The 24,482-nt window shown below is 39.7% G+C and overlaps 2 protein-coding genes and 1 non-coding gene across 6 annotated transcripts; 1 reads left to right on the forward strand and 2 right to left on the reverse strand.

Annotated features, from left to right (window-relative positions):
* Positions 1 to 783: 783 nt before the first annotated feature.
* On the reverse strand, positions 784 to 15,251 carry kif23 (kinesin family member 23). Of its 4 annotated transcripts, XM_049575039.1 has the most exons (24): positions 15,126 to 15,251; positions 14,801 to 14,867; positions 14,466 to 14,594; positions 13,192 to 13,297; positions 12,919 to 13,055; positions 12,692 to 12,804; positions 12,444 to 12,614; positions 12,212 to 12,256; positions 10,127 to 10,239; positions 9,748 to 9,869; positions 9,542 to 9,644; positions 9,381 to 9,460; positions 9,177 to 9,296; positions 8,917 to 9,076; positions 7,952 to 8,113; positions 7,671 to 7,837; positions 7,400 to 7,573; positions 7,013 to 7,216; positions 5,069 to 5,419; positions 4,569 to 4,802; positions 3,055 to 3,143; positions 2,865 to 2,943; positions 1,422 to 1,492; positions 784 to 1,329 (listed from the first exon to the last, which is right to left on the reverse strand). In XM_049575039.1, exons 1-24 carry the CDS (start codon positions 15,137 to 15,139, stop codon positions 1,314 to 1,316), a joined length of 3,027 nt encoding a protein of 1,008 aa, XP_049430996.1. In that variant the 5' UTR covers positions 15,140 to 15,251; the 3' UTR covers positions 784 to 1,313. The 4 variants fall into 4 exon arrangements, with proteins under 4 accessions (XP_049430996.1, XP_049430998.1, XP_049430999.1 ...); XM_049575041.1 differs by lacking the exon at positions 12,212 to 12,256; XM_049575042.1 differs by lacking the exon at positions 5,069 to 5,419.
* Positions 9,973 to 10,066, reverse strand: LOC125888165 (Z30 small nucleolar RNA). The gene has a single exon (XR_007449298.1). It is a non-coding gene; the product is annotated as a Z30 small nucleolar RNA (small nucleolar RNA).
* A 1,274-nt stretch (positions 15,252 to 16,525) lies between the features above and the next one.
* Positions 16,526 to 23,824, forward strand: ddb2 (damage-specific DNA binding protein 2). The gene is given in 12 exon segments (XM_049574990.1): positions 16,526 to 16,771; positions 16,875 to 17,007; positions 17,092 to 17,201; positions 18,540 to 18,731; positions 20,746 to 20,912; positions 21,276 to 21,375; positions 21,564 to 21,741; positions 21,834 to 21,979; positions 23,175 to 23,330; positions 23,413 to 23,458; positions 23,566 to 23,793; positions 23,796 to 23,824. Coding segments are annotated over 11 exon segments (1,476 nt in total). The 5' UTR covers positions 16,526 to 16,771; positions 16,875 to 16,883.
* The last annotated feature ends 658 nt before the right edge of the window (positions 23,825 to 24,482 follow it).

Here is a 24,482-nt window from a genome sequence, read left to right on the forward strand (position 1 = left end):
GATCATTTATTTTTCACAGGACAATGACCCCAAACACACCTCCAGGCTGTGTAAGGGCTATTTGACCAAGAAGGAGAGTGATGGAGTGCTGCGGCAGATGACCTGGCCTCCACAGTCACCGGACCTGAACCCAATCGAGATGGTTTGGGGTGAGCTGGACCGCAGAGTGAAGGCAAAGGGGCCAACAAGTGCTAAACACCTCTGGGAACTCCTTCAAGACTGTTGGAAAACCATTTCAGGTGACTACCTCTTGAAGCTCATGGAGAGAATGCCAAGAGTGTGCAAAGCAGTAATCAGAGCAAAGGGTGGCTATTTTGAAGAAACTAGAATATAAAACATGTTTTCAGTTATTTCACCTTTTTTTGTTAAGTACATAACTCCACATGTGTTCATTCATAGTTTTGATGCCTTCAGTGAGAATCTACAATGTAAATAGTCATGAAAATAAAGAAAACGCATTGAATGAGAAGGTGTATCCAAACTTTTGGCCTGTACTGTATATTGGACAGGGCAGGATAAGTATGAAGGGAGGAGAGAAGGGGTATGACATGCAGCAAGGACGTTGCTTATGTACATAGGATGCCCACTCTACTCACTAAACTCCATACTTTGATATCCTGATTATGTCAGGAAGTTGAGCTACTGGGCGCCCGACTTTTTCAAAACTTAAGAATTTTTACTAATTCCGTGACATTCCCAGGCCTTGAAAACGAGATTTTGAACCGATGAGTTTTTAAGGTTTTCCCTGACTGTGGGAACCCTGTGTGAATATACACAACAAGCTGGTACTTCAAAGGAATTTTATTCCTGAGTGTACAGTGAAGGCAGGAGAGTTCAGTTTCATTAGTGGCAGAAGCAAATTTTATAAAGAAAGAACTTCATAAAGAACTGAATTATTCAAACTCTACTTAAAACTCAGTATGATTCACCAATCAAGAGACAGAAACAGACAAAATCAATATTGTGGCAGCTTCACAACTCCTCTTCATGTGCCAAGTAACAAACGTGACTGTCAACACATAAACATGCAAACAGACTCTTTTCAGCAGCAGCAGCGCCACAGTAGATATTTGCCACCATCCTTGACTTAATCAGATAACACTTGTTTTCTGTTAGTTCAAATACAATGTATAAAATATTTTCAGAAAACAGCTTTGGTGACACATGTATATACACTTCTGCATATATATAAAAAAGTGTGGAAAATGTTTAAATATCACTACAGCTAAATATATATAAAAAAGTTTAGACTATTGCACAAGAGCCAGGTGAGGGCAGAGGGGAGTGATGACTGGAGCAGTGGTCAACTGCTTTCAGGGTTTTCTGCGCCTGTAACAGAAAAAGCAAGTTAAACAAATATTGTTTGTGCCTTGCAGAGGAAATGCTATTCACGTATGTGATTTGTAACCATGACAGCTTACTTGGTGATCCCATGATGCTCATAGCCAGGACCCATGTTGGATCCAGCCCTCATCTCCATCGCCACAGAACACTGCAAACAAAAGAAATTAGGACCCAAATCTACTCTCAAGTATTTAAATTATACTGAAACATGCATTCACAACAACACAATGAAGATAAACACTTTGTTACTTTGTTGTTACTGTGTCTGTGTCTGAAGTCGTTGAGTAATGTCAAGAGCTACATGAAGTGACGAATGACTTTACAAAGTGAGCTACTAGTTAATCGGGATACATCTCTACTGCAACTAAAAACAAGTGACCTGCAATAAATCCTGATAAAATCTCATGAAGCTTATGTTTGGCTCTAACACAGTTCAGAGATGTACTGATTTAGCTCAACGATCATGTTTGAGTCTGTGTAGTTCGAGGGTGTTGTATTGGGCTGCTTTGTATTTGGAGTTAAAACAATTTGCTATCTGACACAAAATTAATCGGCAACTATTTTTATAATTAAGTACTTGAAAAGGTAAATTGATGGTTATTTAAAATCTTAATTAAGTTATCTTACTTGTTAAACAATTAACTGATAATAATTAGTAATTATTAGTAATGCTATAATGTGTTATTTCAACAGTTTATTGGTACATACAACATTTTATATACTACATTTAGTATTTGTTAATTTTTAATACTTGGTTCGGAAACCAGATGACTATTATAAAGTTGCAACTGATGATTACAGACTAACAACTTGTTAAATTGTTATTATAAATACTGTGTAGTGGATATTTAACATTACAAATTTTCAGTGTCCATCGACCTAATGCATATAGACAGTTTACAAACCAGTTATTAACCATTAACAAATGCTTAATATGGTAAATAAAATGTTTTGTGTGCAACAATAAACTGTTAACATAACAAATAACATTACTAATAATTAGTAAACATTATCATTTCATTGTTTAACAGTAAAAAAAAAAACTACTAACTTAAGTTTCATTTTCAATTTGCCATTTATTAATGATGGATATTGTAATGTGTAACTACTTTTCTTTGTCAAATTGCAATTTGATATTTTTATTTTATTCCTGTATATTTCTATTTTAAATTTTAGTACTACTCATTTTTGTATATATTTTATATTTCTATATTCTAATGTCCACATACTGTTTGATTAATTGCTGCTGTAACATCAGAATTTCCCAGTTTGGGCTCAATAAAGTACCATCTATCTCTATCTATTTATTTATTTATTTATTAGCACTGCAATTTGAATATCTATAGGATTATTGGTGAGTCATAAGACGCAGTTTGATGATATCACATTTTTAGTCTGATCACAACTTTTTCTAACTAAAAGAATGAGAAACATACATTTGGATGTGTTTTTAGGCCGGCCACCTCACTTCTACACACATGCAGCGATAGTTTGTTGGAGACTAATCAATATCATCCTACCCTTGTCTCCACATCAGTCCAAGCTCCATCTGATGCATTTTCGTTGGCAGGTGCACCTTCTGAGGATTTTCTTTTGCGCCTGCAGACATGAATGTGAAAGGACAAAAAACAAAACAAAACACAACACAAACTGTTTAGGAAATTATTATGACCTCCAGCTACTCTGCAGCTCATATCTGTTGGCTGTTACCTTGGGACTGCGGTGAGCTCCTGTTTGAGAGTCTCGATGTCAGTGAACTGGACAGCTTGTCCTCCTCCTCTGGTCTTAATTACCTCACCCTGAAAAATGAAGAATCCGTGTTTGGAAATATCCAATTTTAATTAGCAGTTCATGCAAGTTTGTTTTTTTTAAACATAAAACATAGTGAGTTAGCAAATGCAGCACACCCTAATATTGTGTAGTTATACTGTGTGTTACATTCTTGCCTCAAACCACCATTTTATCCCCTCCATGCAAGATATAATATACCAGGACTGGCACAGAAAAGGCATTACATGCCCATTCACAGAGACAGCTTTGCCTCAGTCCTTTAACTGTCTCTTAACTTGCCAAAGGCCCACTTCTTTAGATATTTACAGATCAGACACGATGTGCGGTCTCAAATATCCTGCTTCCCTGAAGGCACCTGATACCAGATTTATTGATGTGGTGCTCTGCTTCAATGCAGTAAACCACAGGATCAGTATGTGTTCTTAATATCAGGCCTAAAGATGTGCCCCTTTAACCCAAATAAAAGCAGCTTTTAGCAACACAAGGACCGACATTCTCAAGTAGTTCCTGATTAATGTAAAAAACGTCACCACCTGCCATTGTGAGAACAGTTACATTGTTGAATGCCTCTTTGTTGAAAATCAACGAAAAGATTTGAGAAGAAAAGTGTCATGCTCATAGTTATTCATAACCAATTTTGAAAAAAAACACCATGGATATGTACCCACTGACTGTTTTACTGTACAAAAATTTGACTCTGTCCTGAACATTTTTAGAATTATCTGCAGACTTTACTGGACAGATTAAAAGTGGGGTATCAGACACTTAAATTTAATGCATCTTGAGACCTTTTCAATTTAATTTTTAAACAAATTTAAGACCGATTTCTTTTTTTCTTTTTTTTTTTGACAAATCGTCTTTTTCATTCTAAATCATTGCAGGCAAGTGTAAAAGCCGTGGTAAATTAGGTTAATCCACATTTTATCAACAGTTAAGTGCAGGTACAAGGAAAAGTATAAGGTTCAGTGGTAGGTTTAAATATTTATAACATCAGAAATTTGGACTTTGAAGCTTGACTCATTTTGACAAACAGAAGATAGAAGGATGGATCAGTGAAATAAAATAAAATGTTGGTGGGGATTAAATTCAAATTTAAGACTATTTAAAGACTTCTAAGGCCTTATATTTATACAGATATTTTTAAGGACTTGCAGACACCCTGGTTGTGAGTACAGTAACAGAAATAAAGTCTTAAAATTAACATATTCCATTGATTGTGTTAAAAATATTAACCGATTCTAGCACCAGCTATAGCAGCTTCTATATAATAGCAGTGGATACCTCACTTTCTATTGATTAAAAGGAAAAACAACCAACATGAACATTCTCGTAGACTGAGTAATAAATAGATAAATAAATAGTATTCTGATTATATTCTATAAGATGCAGACATTTTCAAACATTTGTCAAATATCCGGTTGCAGCGTACCCACCTTAATAAGTTTGGTCTGTATCTCGCCATCAGAGGCGACCTCCTGGTGCGTTAACACATATCTGTCACACTTTGACAGGGCCTTCTCACTGGGTGCAGACACCTGGATAGCATTGGGGATGACAGGCTGTAAGACTGTCCCCAAGTCCACACTGGAGGAGGGCTTGTGGTCCACCCACTTCTCCCCACCAGCAGAGCGGGAGCGACGGTGCAGCGGTCGCACCGGTGTCGTTGTCTACAGAGCGAGGATGCAATTAAAATAAAAGAAGAAAAACAAACATACATAAAACCAGGACAAAAAATAACATAACATCCTGACAAAGATATCCATCATGATACTGGTGGGATAGCTGGGGAGGTCTGCAGTTCTAGGAATCCAAATTTTGGGAAAACTGTGTCAAGTATTTGGCCTGTTTAGTCAAGGAATAAAATAAACCTCATTGATCAGAGACACCAGTTTCACTATAACCTCATGCTGCTGCCTGTAGCCGACTCACTGACCCTGTAGCTTCTCTCAATTAGGTCTAGATCAACTGGAGGGGAGCTGGCTGCTGCTTCTTCCTCTTCTTCTTCCTCCTCCTCTCTAACCAAACACAGAGCTCTCCTCCTTCCCCGGCTGGCCACGGGGCCTGCTGGGGACTGGGTTCTTGTGGGCGTACTAGGGGACTGGTGACCCTGCCTGCTGTTCTGGGCCATGCGCTGCTCCCATGCAGAGACGCAGCTAGACACAGACAAAGAGCTACTGGTGCTGGGGACGGGGCAGGCGGGCCTTGGGTTCATCTCAACCTCCTCAACTCTAGTGGCACTGACTGGCCCTGGCACTGGCCTGACACAGGGAGAATCAACAGGGCACTGGGGGCAGAAGGGGAAAGACGAAGCAGAATTACATACATGCATGGTTAGATAGGGTTAGTACAAAGATATCACATAGGAAGTAAATGTTCCAGTAGCTGGTGGAATGAAGCAGCAGCAGACACACTACAACAGCCCTAAAATACAGTCAGCCTTTGTGAAGATTATTACGGTTTTTGTTGGCTGTTCGAAAGAGTCGTCAGTTTTTAAAGTTGCAGCAATTAGTTGATCAATGTTCTGTAAATTGAATCTTCAATTACTTTGATAATCAGTTAATCATTTAGGTTGTGATGTCTGCAGCTTCTCAGATGGTAAAATTACTTGCTTTTCCTTGTCATAGCCTACATAAGATTAAAGTGAGTATGTTGGACTGTTGTTCAGACAAAATGAGACATCACTATGATGTAACTATGGGCTGAAGAAAATTGTGAAGGGTATTTTTTACAGTTTAATGTGTAGATCAAATGATTAAATGAGTGAATAAATAATCGGTAGATTAATCTATAGCAGAAATCATCATTAGCCGCATCCCTATTCTATGTAAATATAGTTACAAAATAATAAGAACACCTTAATATATTGCAATTTAGAGCTGAAAACATCAATTGACATTTTTGCCTGATAAATAGCCTAATTTGTTACCAGTTAATTCCAATCATTCGCTGTTTTTTCACTTCTTTAATTTAAGGATTTATTGCTTTTCTCTGCTTATTATTGTAAACTAAATATCTTTGGGTTTTGGACAATACATTTAAAGAGGACACCTTGGACTTTGATAAGTTATGGTTCCTTTTCACCATTTTCTGAGACTAAATTCAAATAAACACAAGAAGTTTGTGCTCTAGAGAAAGGATCAGCACTCAGTGAATAACCTCCTAAGCCCTATGATAAGCTATTATTGCAAGGCTTAGTTAGTATCAGCATTGCTTCTACCTTCATTGCTCCAGGTAGAAGCAATGCTGATACTACCTTTCCTAGCTCATTCACCATACTCTATTTCACACGCTACATAGCATAACTACAATATAAGCTGAAGTTAAAGGAGATAAATAAACTTACAGGATCAGCAAACACACTCACCTTGCAGCATGGTCTCAAACAAAAGGGATTCAAATAGGCCACTCCCACACTTAAATAACCAAATAACCTTCCTCTTCCTGGATTTCCTCCTTACTTATACATGGCTTTCTCAGCCCAAACAGCACTGCCACCTTCAACCAAACCCAGGCTTTAATCATTAGTCAGTAATTATTAATTTAAGTAAGTGTTAGTTTCAGCTCTACTCCAAAGCAACATCACAGACACAGCTTTTAAAGGTTAACACGTTTCACAACTGTAGTTAACTGCTGCAGGACTAATGCACTGTACTTTGTGCAGGTGTTAATGCATCTCTTGTCATCACATTGGGATCAGTAATGTTAGTCTGGTCAGGAGAGTATTAGTGTCAGGGAGGGGAGCACAGTAGCTGTTAACTTTGAGGGGACAGAATTCTGTTAAACTGCCCCGCTGTCATTTCATTGAAGAATATCTAGTGTCAGATAAATTAATCAGGAGCTAGAAGAGCTCTAGATGTGCATCGTCAACCCAACATACAGGGACAGGTGAGGGCGAGGCTGATCTTTTCGCAGGGAGGCGTTCCTCTCTGGAAGGCCTCTTAGGCTGAGTCTGACGCGGTGGAGGCTCAGGACGACCTGGAGTCTTGCTCTCCGTCACGATAGCCTTGAGCTGCTTCAGTTTCTCGTCTTTCACCCAAAGTTTGTTTTGCATCTCCAGCTGCATCGCGTTAACGCGTCGGTCCTGCAATGCAAGAGGCATAGTGTTAAAGCTTAACACCACTGATTCTACAAACAATCTTTGGGAAAATTGAGGCATGACAAAAAAATAATTCATGGCGGTAAACAAACTGCTACTTCAGCGGGCTATAGTACACAGAAGGCTCCCTACTTTATTGCTCTCTGTGTAATAAGAGGAGTAACTCACACATTCTTTCTCCCATTTGTACTGTGTATCTGTGACAACACCATGCATGCGCTGCTCCAAGCGTCTCTTGTCAGACAGCTCCCTCTGCAGCCTCTGGTCTCTGGTTTCCAGTTCATGCATCAGTGAGCGCTTGTCGTCCTCATAGATTTTAGTAGTTTTCTGCAGGATGTCAATCTGGAGCAGAACCATGTGCAACACTTAGCAAACTGAGCAACATGTCTACCAAATGAAAAAGCAGTCTGCGGGTGGTTTGAATGTTTTTGTCTCTCACCTTGTGTTCTTGCATCTTGTTTTTCTTCTCCAAGCGTTCCAACTCTGCCTTGTTGTTCTGGATGATTTTGTCCTTCTCCTCCAGTTTGCCATTTTGTTCATGAATGAAATTGTCTTTAGTAATGAGGTTGTTGTCCAGTTCCTGAAGCATGGACTTCATCATGTTGGCTAAAATAACACCAAAGAGAGAACATGTGAGCCAACATATGACATGCAACTCTTTATATAACCTGAACAGTCAAAGCCGAGAGGTGTGAGTTGAGCTAGAGTGTGAGCAGGCACCTGCTTTGTTGTATTCGTCGATCATCATCTGTCTGATCCTGTGTCTGTTCTGCAGAGCTTCGATGAGCCTTGGCAGGGTGATGTCATCATGGGGGTCGGTCAGCTCAGAGGATGGTAGAGGTGGGAGGCTGTGCACCAGGTGGTTTATAACAGAGGGCAGGTCTAAGGAAACACAGAGGATGTGACTTTAAAAGCTTTTTACATGTGTGAAATGTACAAATACAGTAACGTCTAAAATGTAAAGATGATGGTTTTGGGGGATTAGCTTGCACTTAAATTTGATGACTAATGTAGTGATATAAGCATAGGGTGTGTGTATAAGTTTGAAGTTTGACATAATGGACATTATCACAGCAGTTATTCATCTTAAAAAGAGACAAAGACCTGAATCCACTGCTTCACACTGATTCTCTTTGAGATGGTCCAATTAAAATTAGAAATGTTAATGGGCTATGGTTTGACCAGTTTGCGGTTACATTAAAAAAACTGAACTTTAATTGGTTGCCATGGATCCTTATAAAGTCTTAAAGGGTATGGAATTTTCTGAGGTTGGGTTGTAAAATCTCAAAATAATTGGTAACATCTTTTTTTTTTAATATGATTAAAAAAAAATTGTCCCAAACCCTAATTTATTAATGTCGGTTTATGATTTTTCCCACCTACTTTGGTTATTGCAAAATTGGTCTTAAATTTAATTCTAAATGGCATTTAGAAAGTCTTAAATCTAACTTGCCTTGAACTGTAGGAACCCTCTTTAAAGGTTTAACTTTATGCAGTCACTTTGTTATTTTATTTTATTTTTTTTTGTATTTAATGATTGACAATACATTTAACGGTTAAAATAAAATTGTTATTTTTCCTTGTATCACGCTCATTTAACATTTGTTAACATGTTACTCTAGTAAAGCATCTTAATAAATCAGTCTTATTTGGCAGATTTGACTTATATACAGTGCATATCTTACCTCTGTCTGTTGGGCCGCCTCGCTCCTCCAGCTTGCGAGACAGTTCCTCTTTGAAGGCCTGGTTTCTATGGCGACGGCCTGGGGTGAAGCCACAGATGGGCCTGTCCACTGGACGAGCCACTTCCACCTCCTGGGTCATCTCTGCAAACCGCATCACCAGCTGGACAAACAGAACGAGTCTTTAATGTGACAGCGGAGAGAAGCTTACATGCTCATTCTAATAACAGACGGGACACAGTGAAGGTGCAGGGTGAACTTACCAAGGTTTCCTCGTAGTCGTCGCCTTTGGGATTGACACAGACAACCATTCTGACTTTGCCCTCTCCGTCAAAGTAGTTCTTGAACAGATGGGTTACTTTAGAGTCTCTGTAGGGGACCATCTGTCAGAGAAAACTTACATTACCTATGTGGTTTGTCAGTAAATATAACGACAGTGTTCGGATTTAGTCGGCTTTAGTTTGTACCCTATTTGTGCCACACATCTGGTTCTCTCGAAGTATCTCAATGCACGTTCGCAGATTCAGCAGGGACTGATTAATGTTACCTGCATGGTAAGAATGTTGTTTAATCTCACACAAACTTCAGCTACAAATAAAACTGAATTCTGATGACTGGGGCAACAAACCTGCTTCACGTATACGGGTGCCTTCTGCCCCCGTCCTTCCGGTACGCTCACTTCCTGCCAAATCCACCAGGCACAGCTGACTAACACTCACCTGGTTTTTATCCTGATGAACACAATCAGAAAACACCTCAGTATCTCCTCTGTATGCTTATAATTCATCCACATACGATTCTAGGACTAGAGGTGTGGTTTAAGGTTCGACTGACCTGGAGGATGTTGTCTCCATCTGCGTCAAGAGGAGCCTGAGCCAGTTTAATGATGAGCACGCTGTGGGAGCGGCTGGACTCTCTGTTCAGGCGGGTGTTCGCAACTTTCCTCTTCTTCTGACCTGGAACATTGTCAGCCAACTTTTCAAGCATGTTCATTAACAGATTGCATCTTCACATAGTTTCAACTACTCTAACCTTCTTTTGTCAAAACTCCTACATGACCTGCTCAGAGAGAAGATTAATTGAGATCATTTCCTGGCCAGAGCTGACCCGGAGGCCATCAATGCCAGGTCAGTCCTATCAATCATCACTGCAGCATTTTCCGTTATTCTTTTCCCTTTATTCCCTTAAATGTGACGATGTTACATAAACTCACCTTTCCAGAACACTTGAAACGCCTCCTCAGCAGACTTGACTTCGACCTCCATACAGCCAGCCACATACATGTTGTGATTCTGATCCTCCCTGAGGATTTTAGACTGAGGTGGTCTACATTAAGAACATAACAGTGTTAGTCACTGACAACATGGAATTTCATTTTTCATGCAGCAGATGTGGAGTGTCAAACATTTGGCATGGGATATTAATGGTGCTTAATTCCAGCCATGGTTAAATTATCAGTGACAATCACAGGGTGCCAAACAAAGCAACATACAGCAGATTTAAGGACATTCAGGAGGTTTGCCATTACAAAGACTACAAGCAGGAGGAGGGTGGCGTAATGATTTTCAGGACTAAATGAACACTCATCAACACTGGAGACATTACGTGCTGAAGCCCGCAATCAGTGGCTCTGTCACTTAGGGTAGGGCTGAGTAACAAACCTCAATGTCTTATGGGCACTGACCAAATGTGTCTGTAGTAATCCAAAATTTGGCATGAATACTTGCTTAGATCAAGACTTTGCCTAAAGTATTATAAATGTTTGATTTAAATTATACTCATGCCAATATGATATCATGTCATTCAGGCACTGTTCTTGTACAGATCAGATGTTTGTGTTTTAACATTTCAGAACTTTGGCTTTACAGCTGCAACTAATTATTATTTTCATTATTGATTAATTAGGTCATTATTTTGTGTTTTTTTTTTATTAATCTTTTGACGTATAAAATGTCACAAAAGGATTTTTTAAATGCCATTTACAAAGTCCTCGGTGGAATTTTCAAATTGCTTGTTTTCTCTGACAACAGTCCGAACCATCAAAGCAATAGTCGGTAACTTTTAGAAATATTTTCTCATTTTTGCTCAAACTGACACGGTGGTACATGAGAAAGATAATCTGTGAAAAAAATAATGCTCCTCTGTCGCCTCTTAGTGTTTCTAATGGCCTTATTGAACGTGAACAAACACAAAAAAAAAAAAAATCATCACAACAACCAATCAGAGCTGAGTGTCTCCACTGTAGCTGTCAATCATGTCAGTTACTGCTTGTGAACTGCATTCAAACTGTTGATCAAATATGAATTAAGATTCTGTTACTGCATTGCCTATTTCTAACCTTAAATGTTTTCAGAAACATATTTAAGTGTACTGTTTAGCTGTAAAATAAGAGTTTCTGACCCAGCCGCCATGTTGAAAACAGTCTAGCAAAACCCAAGTACCATCCATTAGCAGAAAAATACAGAAATGGGCAATGCAGTAACAGAATCTTGACTCATATTTGATCGGCGCTGCCTAGTTTGACCACAGTTCATAAAAGTGATTGACAGGATTTACAGCTGTGATAGAAACTCTTCAGATCTGACTGGTTGTTTTCAGTGCGGTGTGGTAGATTCTAGCAAATACCATTAGAAGCACTGTGAGGAGCTAAAAGAATATGTCTGTCTCGCACAGTACTGTGTGGACGCAGTGACAGTTTCAGCAAATATGACAAAAAATTAATCTTAAGAAAAGTTTTCAACTGTACTTTTAGCAAACGCTCACAATGGACATCTTTGAGCCAGAGAATATTTGCCATTGTTGCTATAGAGAAAAAAACCCTAACCAATAATCTATTATTAAAAGTTGTTGAAACAATTCTGTCAGTTTACTAATCATTTAATCATTTCAGCTGTATTTGGCTTTTTGCCAAAAACATGTTAAAATTTCTTGTTTATAAAGTAAGGTATTAACTGGGATCATATCAGCGACAAAGTCTCATTTTAGTCGCATTTTAACATGTTATCCCTCGGACTGGTGTATTTTTTATAGATCCCTAAATAAATTAAATTGTATAGATAAAAGTTTTGTTTTGGTGTCGGTCCTGAAACCCAGCCCTACTTCAGGGTAACTTCTTACTTGTTGTGACAACTGTACTCAATTTTCTAGAGTAAGAAGTTTCCATAACAAGTCTGTAAATGTCTCCAGCCTTGACGAGGTTCTGTTTAAAGTCTAGACTGCAGGTTTGTGTGTAACAGGGAGAGTTCATCTGAATCAGGCTACTAGTCTGATGATGTACGAGTATTCACTGGTCACATACATAAACTCAGTGTTCTGGCGCACAGGTGTGCCTCCACCATTCCACCTAGTAAAAAGAACAGACAATAATTTTTGTCTACCAGCTACTCTGACATAAAATTATCATCTCGACAAGCTACTATACTTAAAACATTTTAATGTCTGTGAACAAATTAAACATGCTAATGCTGATTTACTATTCATGAGTCTTTCTCTGGGTTATTATTCTTTCACTTTACATTTCTAGGACTTACTTTGGTTTGATTGCATCCTCCTGATTTTCCTCCAGGAGGTCATAGATGTAGTTGTTGTAGATTTCTATGTAGGAGACGAAGACGCTGTAGCTGCTGTCCTCATCCACATCATCAGCTTTATAAGCATCCTCTGGCTTAATCATGTCAGCAATTTCAGGATCAAGCTTTTGTCTGAAATCATAGTAGTGCATGTTATGTATCGGTCACAGTGTAGCAGAACTCTGGTGTTTAACAGGACTCAGACTTACCTAGAGGAGGGTGTCTTAGGAACAGGCAAGTTGTTTTCCCGCCTTTGACGCTCCAACAAGGCATCGACTTCATTCTGGACCTCCATGCCATTTTTGTCATCAGTCTTGAAAACCTGAGAAAAACACAGGAGGTATTAAAATAGATAAACACAGACTTAACAAAATATTACTAAGATGCGTGGGTACAAGTGATGATCAACACAATTCTTGAATGTTAACTCTCGTACATATCGTTTGGCCTGGTAGGGTCCAATACTGTTGAAGATCATGTCAAGAGAGCGAGGTAGAAGTCCACCCTGGCCTGGAGAGCCAGTCATGGTGAACGTCTTTCCACTTCCTGTGACCCCGTATGTGAAGAGCAGACCTACAACAACGCAGGAAAATCAGTGGCAGGAAACACAGCAGATGTACTAAAATTTAGTTTGCAAATTAGGCAGCTGGCTGAAGTTAGACGCATATTGTTTCGAAAAATAAGTGTGTCTTCTTTCTGGAGCTCTTACCATTTTTTCCATGGATGAGGTCATCGACAAGAGGTTTGGCCACAAACTCAAACAGCTCCATCTGAGATGTTGACACTCCAAATACTTTTTTGAAGGAATACTGTGTCTGAGAAGCAAAAGAGAATGGAATTTGGTACACTGCTGAGTATTCATGGTAGCAGGACTGTGTATGTGGGACTGACTCGAAAAACAACAGTCCCCATGTTCCACAGATGTGTTTTTAAGATTTTTTTGTTTTTTCGGTTTTTTGTAACAACTAAGATATATCAGACTTTGGCAACATGGGAAATACTTATTAATGCGAATAATATATTGTTGGTTTTGGTCTTTTCATTGGATTTGTTTACAATTAGAAGAATGCAGAATATCACTAAATGTATCCTTTACATTAAATATGACAATTAAAGGGATATTATATCATATATGTTTGAAGTGGGATTGTATGTACGTGTGATACGTTTCCATATTCAATGTAGTATGATATACAATAGATGTAGACAGCATGCCCCCATTTTGGAGAAGCAGGCTGGAGCCCGGCATGGAAGCCAAGCAATGTCCCGCTGTGAATGGGGTCAGTAACAAAATGTATTTTAGTCACTTACAAAAATCAATACCAATTTAAGTGTACAGCATATTGAGAGAATTCTCAGAACTGTACCTTTCCATCAGACAGCCTGTTGGCAGCAGGGAAGCCATTAACAGTTTCAGTCCCCCATCTATGCTCTGCTCAAAGCCACCAGACCCCGCTGTACACGGGAGCTGCTGGTCTACCACTGCTTAAATTAGTTAGTTAATTAGTGTTATTGTACAACTTTGGTGTACCCGACTAACCCCTGTAAACACCAAAGTTACAAACAAACTAACTGATGGAGGTAGTGACAGACCAGCAGCTCCTGTGTTAAGCAATGTTAAATCACCGTTTTTCTTAATGGAGTCTGGCTGTGAAGAGAGGAATGCAACTGATTCATTTTACTGCTGGAAACCACTGTCGGACATGGGACTTTTTTAGGTGGCTAAAATATGTTTTCATGTAGCTTTCATGTCGGGCTCCAGCCTGTTTCTCCAAACTGGAGCATGCCGATTAACTACTTTCTACTGTTTGTAATATACTGTCTATGGATAAATACCCCAAACAAATCCTCTTGAAAAAGAACTAAACTATTCCTTTAAGCACATGATCATTGTGTAAAAGAAGACCTCTGCTTTTACCCTTAAGCAGTACAACAAAAGGAGGGAAAACAACAAAAATACTTGTGGTTCATTAAACGTGTTACCTCTTTGTATTCTCCATTGCGGTTTGTTTTGAAGCCTTCAGGGGCGTGCAGCTGGATGGTGGTGCCGCTGATGACCTCGATGCAACACTCCTCGTCCTCCACACCCAGAGGTCGTACACGGCAGTACACCTGAGTACACACAGGAGGAGGAGGACTTCTTTTATTAAGTACTACATTTACTGCATTGTACCTTTGGGAAAACAAACATAGTATGGAGCCTTACTTTATAACTACAATTTATCAGACATTCATACATCACATCCCGGAAGTACATGAACGAAACAGTTTGCGTTGTTTGTTAACGTTAATTATTGAACAAACTTAATGACACTCACCCCAACCGGGTCTTTCTGGTTGTTGGAGGGCTTTTTATGAGGAGGCCTGCGGGGTGTCCTACCCTTCCTGAAAAAGAAAATCACATTTCATCAGCACAGTGTAGCGTTTGTGTTTCATTACAGCGAGGATGCGCTAACAAAGCCGCTGGCTAGACGGCGTATTAGCCCCCAGCTAACGTTACGGCTAAGCTAGCTAATCATTCGTTGTTTGGATTCCGTCGACAGGACCGTAAACTATAACACGACAATTAGCATTAGCATAGCACTTGTATGTAGTGTGCGTTAAAGTGAGTTAAGTTGAAAATAAATATTACAGTCTACTTACGCTTGCCTGTTCATTGTGACTCGCGTCCTCTCGATTTTTTTTTTCTTTTTTTTTTACCGTTCCTGTTCCTCCAATTTTGAACTTTCCCTCCGCCTCCTGTAACCAGAGGACTTTTTCAAAACGAGCCGGCAGCAGCCAATCAGATTTCACAACAAGCTGACACGTGTTTCCGGCTTCAGCTCCGAGCCTTGTAGGGAACATGAGAAATGTGAAGTATGTATGTAACAGTCATCAGATAAACTGATACCAGGCACATATAAAGTCACCTAAGAAACCAGGCAAACGAAAAATAAACAGCAACAAGAAATGGAACTCTCAAAGTGACAGACTTTATTTATTTTTATTGTTCGTAAAGAGACGATATATGACTTCATCATTCTTATTGCAGGAGAGGGATTTATTTCAGATTATTGTATTGAAATATTGCCAACATAAAGTCATTTAGTATCTTTCTATACCAGACATGATATATGATATTATATAATCATATTATATATTGTATGTTATCATATAATAATGATTGGCCCATATATATATACACCATATACAAAACCTTATTCTTTTTATTTATACTGTGTACCATTCCTGTGCAATTTCATCATCAACCACTGTTTATTCAGGGAAAACTGAACTATTTTACAGCAATGCCCTACATTCACACTCATACAGTCTAGAAGGATACATAATATATGATAACAACTGCAATAAAATGATGAAAAAATCAATTAAATAAATTACAGGCAGTAATGTCTGTCAAGAATGATAAACAGCAATACAAATTGTAAAATGGTTTTACAAAAAGGTAACAGATGATAGATAAATCACAACAACAGCAATAAAAACAATACAATAAAGATAAAAACAATACTCATGTCTGTGAATTTATCAAAACAGGAGCACTGTACAAAAAAACACATCTAGCATACATTTAAAATGATCTATAGACACATACCTGTCTAATTTAAATACCATTTGTAACTTGTTCCATTTGGTGCAGAAAAACTAAAGGTAATTTACCAAGCTCAGTACTGATCTGAGAAGTTTCAAGAGTTAAAAAAAAAATCATGTGGGTGTGTGATAGGAAATGTATTGGATTTTTAAATATTTTAAAATAACACTACACACCATGTGTATTCTACAATTATACTGTGTGCAACTGTAAATCAAGGACATACAGTAGGCCTATCTGTAAAATGTGAATGGTGCATATAGATTTGTAGGTTATTAATAAATACATGACAAAACACCACTTTGTGGAAACTAATTGTAATCCAAATAAAGAAGAAAGAAATGTACAGTTGCCATAGGTGCTGCTTGTCATAGACAGATAGACATATAACACTAAATGTATACATATACATATATCTCTTATTATTGTTATTATTATTATGGGGTTTTTTTTCTTATAAATAAAGCCTCTTTACTGAAAGCTGACCTAATGTCCCTTTGGAGTCCGATTAGAACTACAAACATGGCGTCCACTCAGTGGACAAACAGTGACACCCACCGTCCACCAGCTGTAAAGACACACGAGTTACAAAACACAGCCGTGCAGCCATTAGCCTTCACGTGTAGTGCTGCGTTATGCAAACACTGGACTTCCTGCACCGCTGCGTTAAGCGCTGAACAAACGCTGAACATCACAGGTGAGCAGTCTGTTTTAACCTTGTTATGTCAGCTAGCTGAGCACATGCCGAGTTAGTCCTCCGTGTTGTGTTGTACTTCAGTAACTGTCTTGTTGTTTTTTAGGGTGGAGAAATGAAAGCCAAACCGACGAAGTCAGTGGATGCATCTGAATCAAAGAATAAAGTGAAGAAGAACTCTGGTCCAAGTCTCGCCAAAAAACTACGAGACAAAAAAGATGGAGAAACATCCAAACAAGGTGTGCAGCCCTCCCAGGACAGGGCAGCTTCAGCACGTTGGACATGAAACGTTCTTGTCATGATTTGATTTGCGTGTTTTGCAGAGTCTCCCCCCAAGTCTGCAGGAATCCGGAAGAGAGGAGGGTATGGGAGCATCCTGCACTACATTTACAAGAGCACTCTGGGACAAAGTCTTCACTCACAGATGAGACAGGTGAGACTGTTAGACTGCACAAATACAGAAACTAACAGTGTGCATCAACTTATAGAGTCATCATGGCTGTATATGGATGTAGTTCTACTGCAGTTTACTGACTGTGCATGTGTGCATCATTTTCTGATATGTAGAAACATACACCTACTGGCCATTTTATTAGGCACACCTTGCTAGTACTAGGTTGGACCCCTTTTGCCATCAGAACTGCCTTAATTCTTCACAGCATAGATTCAACAAGGCGCTGGAAACATTCCTCAGAGTTTTTGGTCCATATTGACATGACAGCGTCACACAGTTGCTGCACATTTGTCAGCTGCACATCCATGATGCGAATCTCCCGCTCCACCACATCCCAAAGGTGCTCTATTGGATTGAGATCTGATGAATGTGGAGGCCATTGGAGTACAGTGAACTCATTGTCATGTTCAAGAAACCAGTTTGAGATGATTTGAGCTTTGTGACATGGTGCGTTATCCTGCTGGAAGTAGCCATCAGAAGATGGTACACCGTGGTCATAAAGGGATGGACACGGTCAGCAACAATACTCAGGTAGGCTGTGGTGTTTAAACCATGCTCAATTGGTACTAAGGGGCCCAAAGTGTGCCGAGAAAATATCCCTCACACCATTACACCACCATCAGCAGCCTGAACTGTTGATACAAGGCAGGATGGATCCATGCTGTCATGTTGTTTACACCAAGTTTACACCAGTGAATTGTAGCCTCAGTTTCCTGTTGTTAGCTGACAGGAGTGCTACTCCTGGTGTGGTCTTCTGCTGCTGTAGCCCATCTGCTTCAAGGTTCAACATGCTGTTGGTTCAGAGATGGTCTTCTGCAGACCTTGGCTGTAACGAGTGGTTATTTGAGTTACTGTTGCCTTTCTATCATCTTGAACCAGTCTGGCCATTCTCCTCTGACCTCTGGCATCAACAAGCCAATGTCACCCAGAGAACTGATGCTCACTGGATAGTTTCTTTGTCGGACCATCCTCTGTAAACCCTAGTCCTCTGTAAACCCTAGAGATGGTTGTGTGTGAAAATCCCAGTAGATCAGCAGTTTCTGAAATACTCAGACCAGCTCGTCTGGCACCAACAACCATGCCACGTTCAGAGTAACTTAAATCACCTTTCTTCTCCATTCTGATGCTCAGTTTGAACTTCACCATGTCTACATGCCTAAACGCATTAAGTTGCTGCCACAAAATTAGCTGATTAGTTATTTGTGATAGCTAGCATTTGAAGCAGTGTGCCTAATAAAGTGGCTGGTGAGTGTATATTCATGGTCGTGTTAACTCCTCAGGTTGCAGTTGTTCATCTAACTCTGTTTTCTCTTCTAGTGTCTTCAGGAGCCTTTTGTCCGCTCGTTATCATCGTATCATTTCCACTCTGCCAGCAGCCCCTTCAACCGCAGAATCACCTGTCTGGAGTGGCATCCCACTCATCCCACTACTATGGCCGTGGGCTCAAAGGGTGGTGACATATTTCTGTGGGACTATGAGGTGCCTGAGAAAAAAACCTTTATTGAAGGGGTGAGTTCCTGCACTATGGTCTGGTTTGTTGTACCAGAAACGTCACTGACCAACAATATGAGGCGTTCAACAAATTATATATTTTCTTAAAACACTGCTTTTTTGATAATGCAAAATATTAAAGCCTATTTCTACCATTATGATGAAAAAAAGATCCTCTTAGTCACTATTATGAGAAGCTTTCTTAAATTAATGAGTTACAATCTTTGAGAAAAACTTTCTCAAAATAATGTCTCAAAATCTCTAAATGATGAACAACTTGCTCAAATATTGAGAAAAAGTTTTCAAAACTAGCAACAAAAGTGCACTTGGTAGAGTGTAAGTAGCTGCATTGTGGAAGCCTATTTCTGCCAGTGTGAAAAAAAAGATCCTTTGAGTCATTATAACAGGAAACTTTTTCATTATAATGACTTAGTATTGCTTATCATTAATTTCAGACACTAAATCATTGTTATCGCCACCACATTTGTGTGTGTGAGTGTGTTTGTCTTGCAAACTACTGGACCAATCAGCCTAGTATTTTGTGTGCACATTTATGTTGATATATTCAAGAATCTCCCGTGGTTGCGGTGGTCCATAATTTTTGAAAAACCTGTTTCATTGACTTTTTTATACCATCATTACCTGCTGACTCCATGCTCCTCTTAGCTGGCTGTTAGGTCCGCAAATTTTCCAGAAACTGGCTTAAGTAAAAACAACAACCTTACCATCTGTTGCAGGACACATGTTGGCCTTCATCGTAGCTCAAAAACTGACATCCAAAGAAAAGTTTGGTCCAATTATGAACGGTAACATTTGTGGATTAATTCCCTATCTGATATATTATGATCCACCAATGTTGGGCCCGTTGCAAGATGGATTATGTTAGTACCCAATTTTGTTTTCTTTGCTGCCATCTTGACTGTAAAAAAGTTACAGTTCCACCAGGCGCAGCTGTGACTCCGTTTTTTCCCATCAGCTGCATGGCAGCCTTCCAGAGCGGGAGCGTTTCAGAAGCCAAACATTTAGCCTGCCTGATTTTGTAGCCGTTGCAGATTTAGTTGAATTTGTCATTTTTTCTTTATATTTGTCCTTCTATTATAAGTAACTAACCAGGGTATGTCGATTAAAAAAATGTCTGTTTTAATTGTGTTATTTCCTACTTTGTAGTGCTGTAGCCTACAGATAAAGTTGAAGTCCAGTTATGAACAACGTGGATCAAAGATTTGTGGCTGTGTTTTAGCTATTTAAAATACATTCATCCTGGTTATTTTATCACATCTATATTTCGCATATAGTGCCTCTTTGCAGGAAAACCTGATCTGCTCCATGTAATGAACTGCAGCTGCTTAAAAAAAGAAGAGGCCTGTGTTTTTTTTAATGTTTCTGAGATGCTTCTGAAACATGCTGCGGTGCTTCTCCTGGAATTACAAGAATTGTCTAGAGTGGCCATGATCATCCCGGGTGGCTGCCTGGCAGAGATTTGCACTCTACTGATGGCACTTTTCTAGTTTTGAAAACCTGTTGTCATATTTTTGAGAAAATTTCCCATTGTAATGACTTACAGGATCTTATTTTCATCACACAATCAGAAATTGGGGTCCATAATACAGCTATTAGAGGCCAAGAACAAATACATTTTGAGGCTGTGATTAATTTCATACGTGTGCACATTAAATTGACATGACGACACACTGTCATTGGTTCTCTGCTTAGATGGGGGCTGGAGACTCAGTTACAGACATGAAGTTTAACCAGTTAAATCCCACTCAGCTGTTCATCTCGTCTATGGGGGGTATGACAGCACTTCGAGATTTTAATGGGACAACTCTAATGGTGTTTGCCCACACAGACGAACTGAAGTAAGAGACTGTGTCCCTTTTGTTTTCTGTTAGCTACAATCAAAAAAGATTGCAGCTTTTAAACCTGAGCATCAGTCTTCTCATAAGGTGACCCTCACTGGTTTAGTGGTGAACATTTGTGTGGTGCTGATAACTGCCCTGTGACAAGCCTGCATTTGTGTTTCTGTGGACAGAGCGGAGCAGGAGACTTTATCGGAGGGATGAAGTTCTGCCCGACGGATCTTTCCAGAGTCTATGTGGCTTCTGGCGAGGGCACATTGACCGTGCAGAGCTTTGAGGGCCGCACACCCACCATTGTGTCCAGAACACAAGACTGTGGCCACGATCACCACAATGTTTGGTGAGGAAACTGGCAGAAGACTGATGCTCAGAATAAAGATGTGATTATCATATGCTGTAGTATATGCATGTATATTTACGTCTCAAACAGTCCAGCTTTTCAGGAAATACAAAACTGTGTTTAAGGATTTGAAAGATGATAGAAATAAATAGCTTTGATTTGAAAGATGATAGAAACAAATAGCTTTGACTGGAGAGTATTGAAGTAAGGAATATTATGTTCATTATTTCAGACATTTTCTAATTCTGCTAAATTTTCTCTGTTGGATCATAAAGTAATTGTTGCAGTATGAAATCTAAAGCTTCATCTCTGTTTAATTTTAGTTATCTCCAGTAAACTCACTTTGTTCTTTGTCTCCTTCAGTTACTGGTACTGCTGTCTCGACGTGTCTATGAGTCGACAGATGCTTGTAACAGGAGACAATGTGGGACAGCTCGTACTCCTGGGTTTGGATGGCCAAAAGGTACGTGTGTCCACTGCCCAGTGAAGAAGATAATTTTAGTAATTCTACTATGTTATAATGAGAAAAGAGCTCATGTTGTCTTGAAGCCACTAAAGAGGATCGGTATTACTCAAGCAAGCAAGTACTGCAATGACTTTAAAAGCTGCTCATTTTGATTGTAAATGCCTTTTGTTGGTTGTATGTTGCAGATTTTCAGTGACAAGTTGCACAAAGCCAAAGTGACCCACGCAGAGTTCAACCCCCGCTGTGACTGGTTGTTGGCGACGGCCTCGGTCGACCACACAGTGAAACTTTGGGACCTGAGAAACATCAAAGACAAGAAGAGCTTCCTCCACGAGATGCCTCATGAGAAAGCCGTCAACTCAGGTAACACTCACTCAACATTTGCGCAATATGGTTGTCATAAGGTTGAAAATCTAGATTATCCTGGTAAAGCTGTTACTGTCGTTTCCTCGCAGCCTATTTCAACCCACTGGACTGCTCCAAGCTGCTCACCACAGACCAGTATGACCAGATCCGCGTCTACTCGTCCTCTGATTGGTCGAAGCCTCAACATATCATCCAGCATCCACACAGACAGTTTCAGCATCTCACACCCATCAAGGTTTGTTTCTTCTCCAGATATGTATCTATCCTTCTGTAACTCATCCTGAGGGATCATGACTTCAAAAACAAAACTAACAAACATAGTTTAATTGCATAAATGAACATGAAAGACTTCACTACATGGGACTAAAATTAAGTTAAAGATGTCGATTTTCAGCCCTTTCTGTGCTGTGGATTATTTTTATATTCAAAATGTTGTTGTGGACCGTAAAGCACAATTAAGACTGCATCACTAAGTTTTTTAATGTTGTTTGTTAAAGAGAAACATGTTAAACCTGATTTTCTCTTTGCTTGACAGCCATCAAGGCATCAATGCTTAAAGGAAGACGTACAGTGAAACTACAGCTTCTTGTGACTAAAACACATTCCATCCCTTCAGCATTCAGTACAAGTTTAAGAGAGATGTCTGGAAAAAGTCTAAGTGTAGCTGGACGGGGCTTTACGATGAAAGCTAAATGCATATTAGACCATGTCATTGGTATCAAAATGGGTTTAAGAGTCAGTTGGAGAAATAATATTAATATTTAGGTCATTTGTAGATACAGTGGAGCCCACCTACAGGGATCAACTGCATATGTGGATCAAAAATTTCGGGTAATAGTCAGTCTAAGTAGTAATTAGACTGCTTAAAGTGTTCATTGTGGGTCAATCATGTATGGAAAAACATCTAAAACTACGGTTAACTCACGTGATTCTTTGCCTAGAACCGATAATAATTTTCTCTCAGTGAAATTGAAGTCTCCTAAAAGCTTGTGACAAATGTCAAAAACAAGCCAACGAGATGCAGCAGCGGAACTTGGTGTTCCTTGGGCTACCTTGTGTATTCTGCTCTAACAACAAGAAACATGGGTGCTGATGGAGACAGAAAACAAATGTGACAGCACCTGTGGGTGAGGCAGCCCTTGTCAAGTGGATTGATAATGCGCAGTCACATAATGCTCCCATGTGACACCCACCATTACTTTAAAGACCTATCCATGCAGTAAATGTATAAATGTCAGTGAGATGGTAATCTGCACAAGGAATAAAGAAAGAGTAAAAATATTTGGTTATGATAATCGTCCACTTTATAGTGATCAGTTTGACCTGTTGTAATAACGGACCAGGTAGCATTTAAAGAGACATACCAGGGGTAAGCAATATCTTGTCATTTGTAATTCTGATAACAGAATACTGTTGTTATTTATCTGCAGGCCACATGGCACCCTGTCTATGACCTCATCATGGCGGGCCGCTACCCTGATGACCGAGTTTGCCCTGGAGATCAGAGGACCATCGACATCTTTGATTCCAACACAGCAGAGCTCGTGTGTCAGCTGCAGGATCCCACCGTGTCAGGGATTAAATCTGTAAGTATGTTTCTAACAACACTGTAAAAACCACAAAGACAGGAAACTGTAGTTATTAAAGCAGAGATATATTTATTTACAGGTCAACAAATTCAGTCCATTGGGTGACGTGATTGGATCTGGAATGGGTGAGTTTTTTAAAAGCACGTTATTAATGGTTGTGATGTCAGATCAAGGCAGTTCTGTGAGAGGTGGTAGAAGTGAGTCACTAAAGCTGCTTAATGTTCACTCACAGGTGTGACGGTGCTGGTGTGGGATAGAAACGAGTGGTTGATCAACGATGGGCACAAAGAGTCGGAGAAAGCCTCGACCTCAGTGGACAGTTTACAAGGCCAGAGGAGGAATCGGCAGCAGCGCCCCAGCAGGGACAGGAGAGGTCCTGCTTTGGATGCAAAGCTCAAGAAGAAACTGGCTTCACTGGAGGAACCAGAGACCCAAACCAAGACAAAGACGAGTAGTACTAAAAAAAACAAGCAGAGATGAGGAAGATGTAAACTATATCAGCGTTCCCCATTTGGTAAGATTTCGCTGCAGGGTTCTCCGTCTGAAAAGAGTTTGGTTAAGACTAAAATTCTGAAGTTGTCACAGTTGAGGTGATGACCGAGGAGGAAGTAAAAGCTATGATCAGTCTTATGCCTCTGATGCTGTGTTCACACTATGAGCAACATGGCAACAGCATGACCAGCTACAGTCGCTGTTAAAGTGCTGCGCAAATGCTCGTTATTACAGTTATGATGAGTTTGGGTGTGTCTGCTACTTGCCACAAAGCAATTTGACTGAACGCCATCTAAAGTTTGTATTTGGTCAGGACAATCTATACATTTGATAAATGTCGGAGCCTGTTAGACATCACATTTTGCTGCCTGTTGTGTCCCCTTGTGCACAGCGATGCATATAAAGTTAGCATAGTGTCACTGCTAGAAAACAGTCACATATGACTGGTTGGCGCTTCACCGCATTATTGGAGCGCTTAAAAGAAGTTGAGGCCAGCTCAGCTTTTAGCGACAAGTGCTGCCAGTCAGTTTGTAGCTTCTTGTCGGCAGCTTCCACTGAAAATGACTTGTGGCCTGTTGCTGCATCACTGGTAGTGTGAACACAGCCTTTCTCACATTGGGCTCAATTCTATAGTAAAGTAATTAGTAAAAAATACAC

The sequence above is a fragment of the Epinephelus fuscoguttatus genome, linkage group LG4 (assembly GCF_011397635.1).
Source record: "Epinephelus fuscoguttatus linkage group LG4, E.fuscoguttatus.final_Chr_v1".
NCBI classification, from domain to species: Eukaryota; Metazoa; Chordata; class Actinopteri; order Perciformes; family Serranidae; genus Epinephelus; species Epinephelus fuscoguttatus.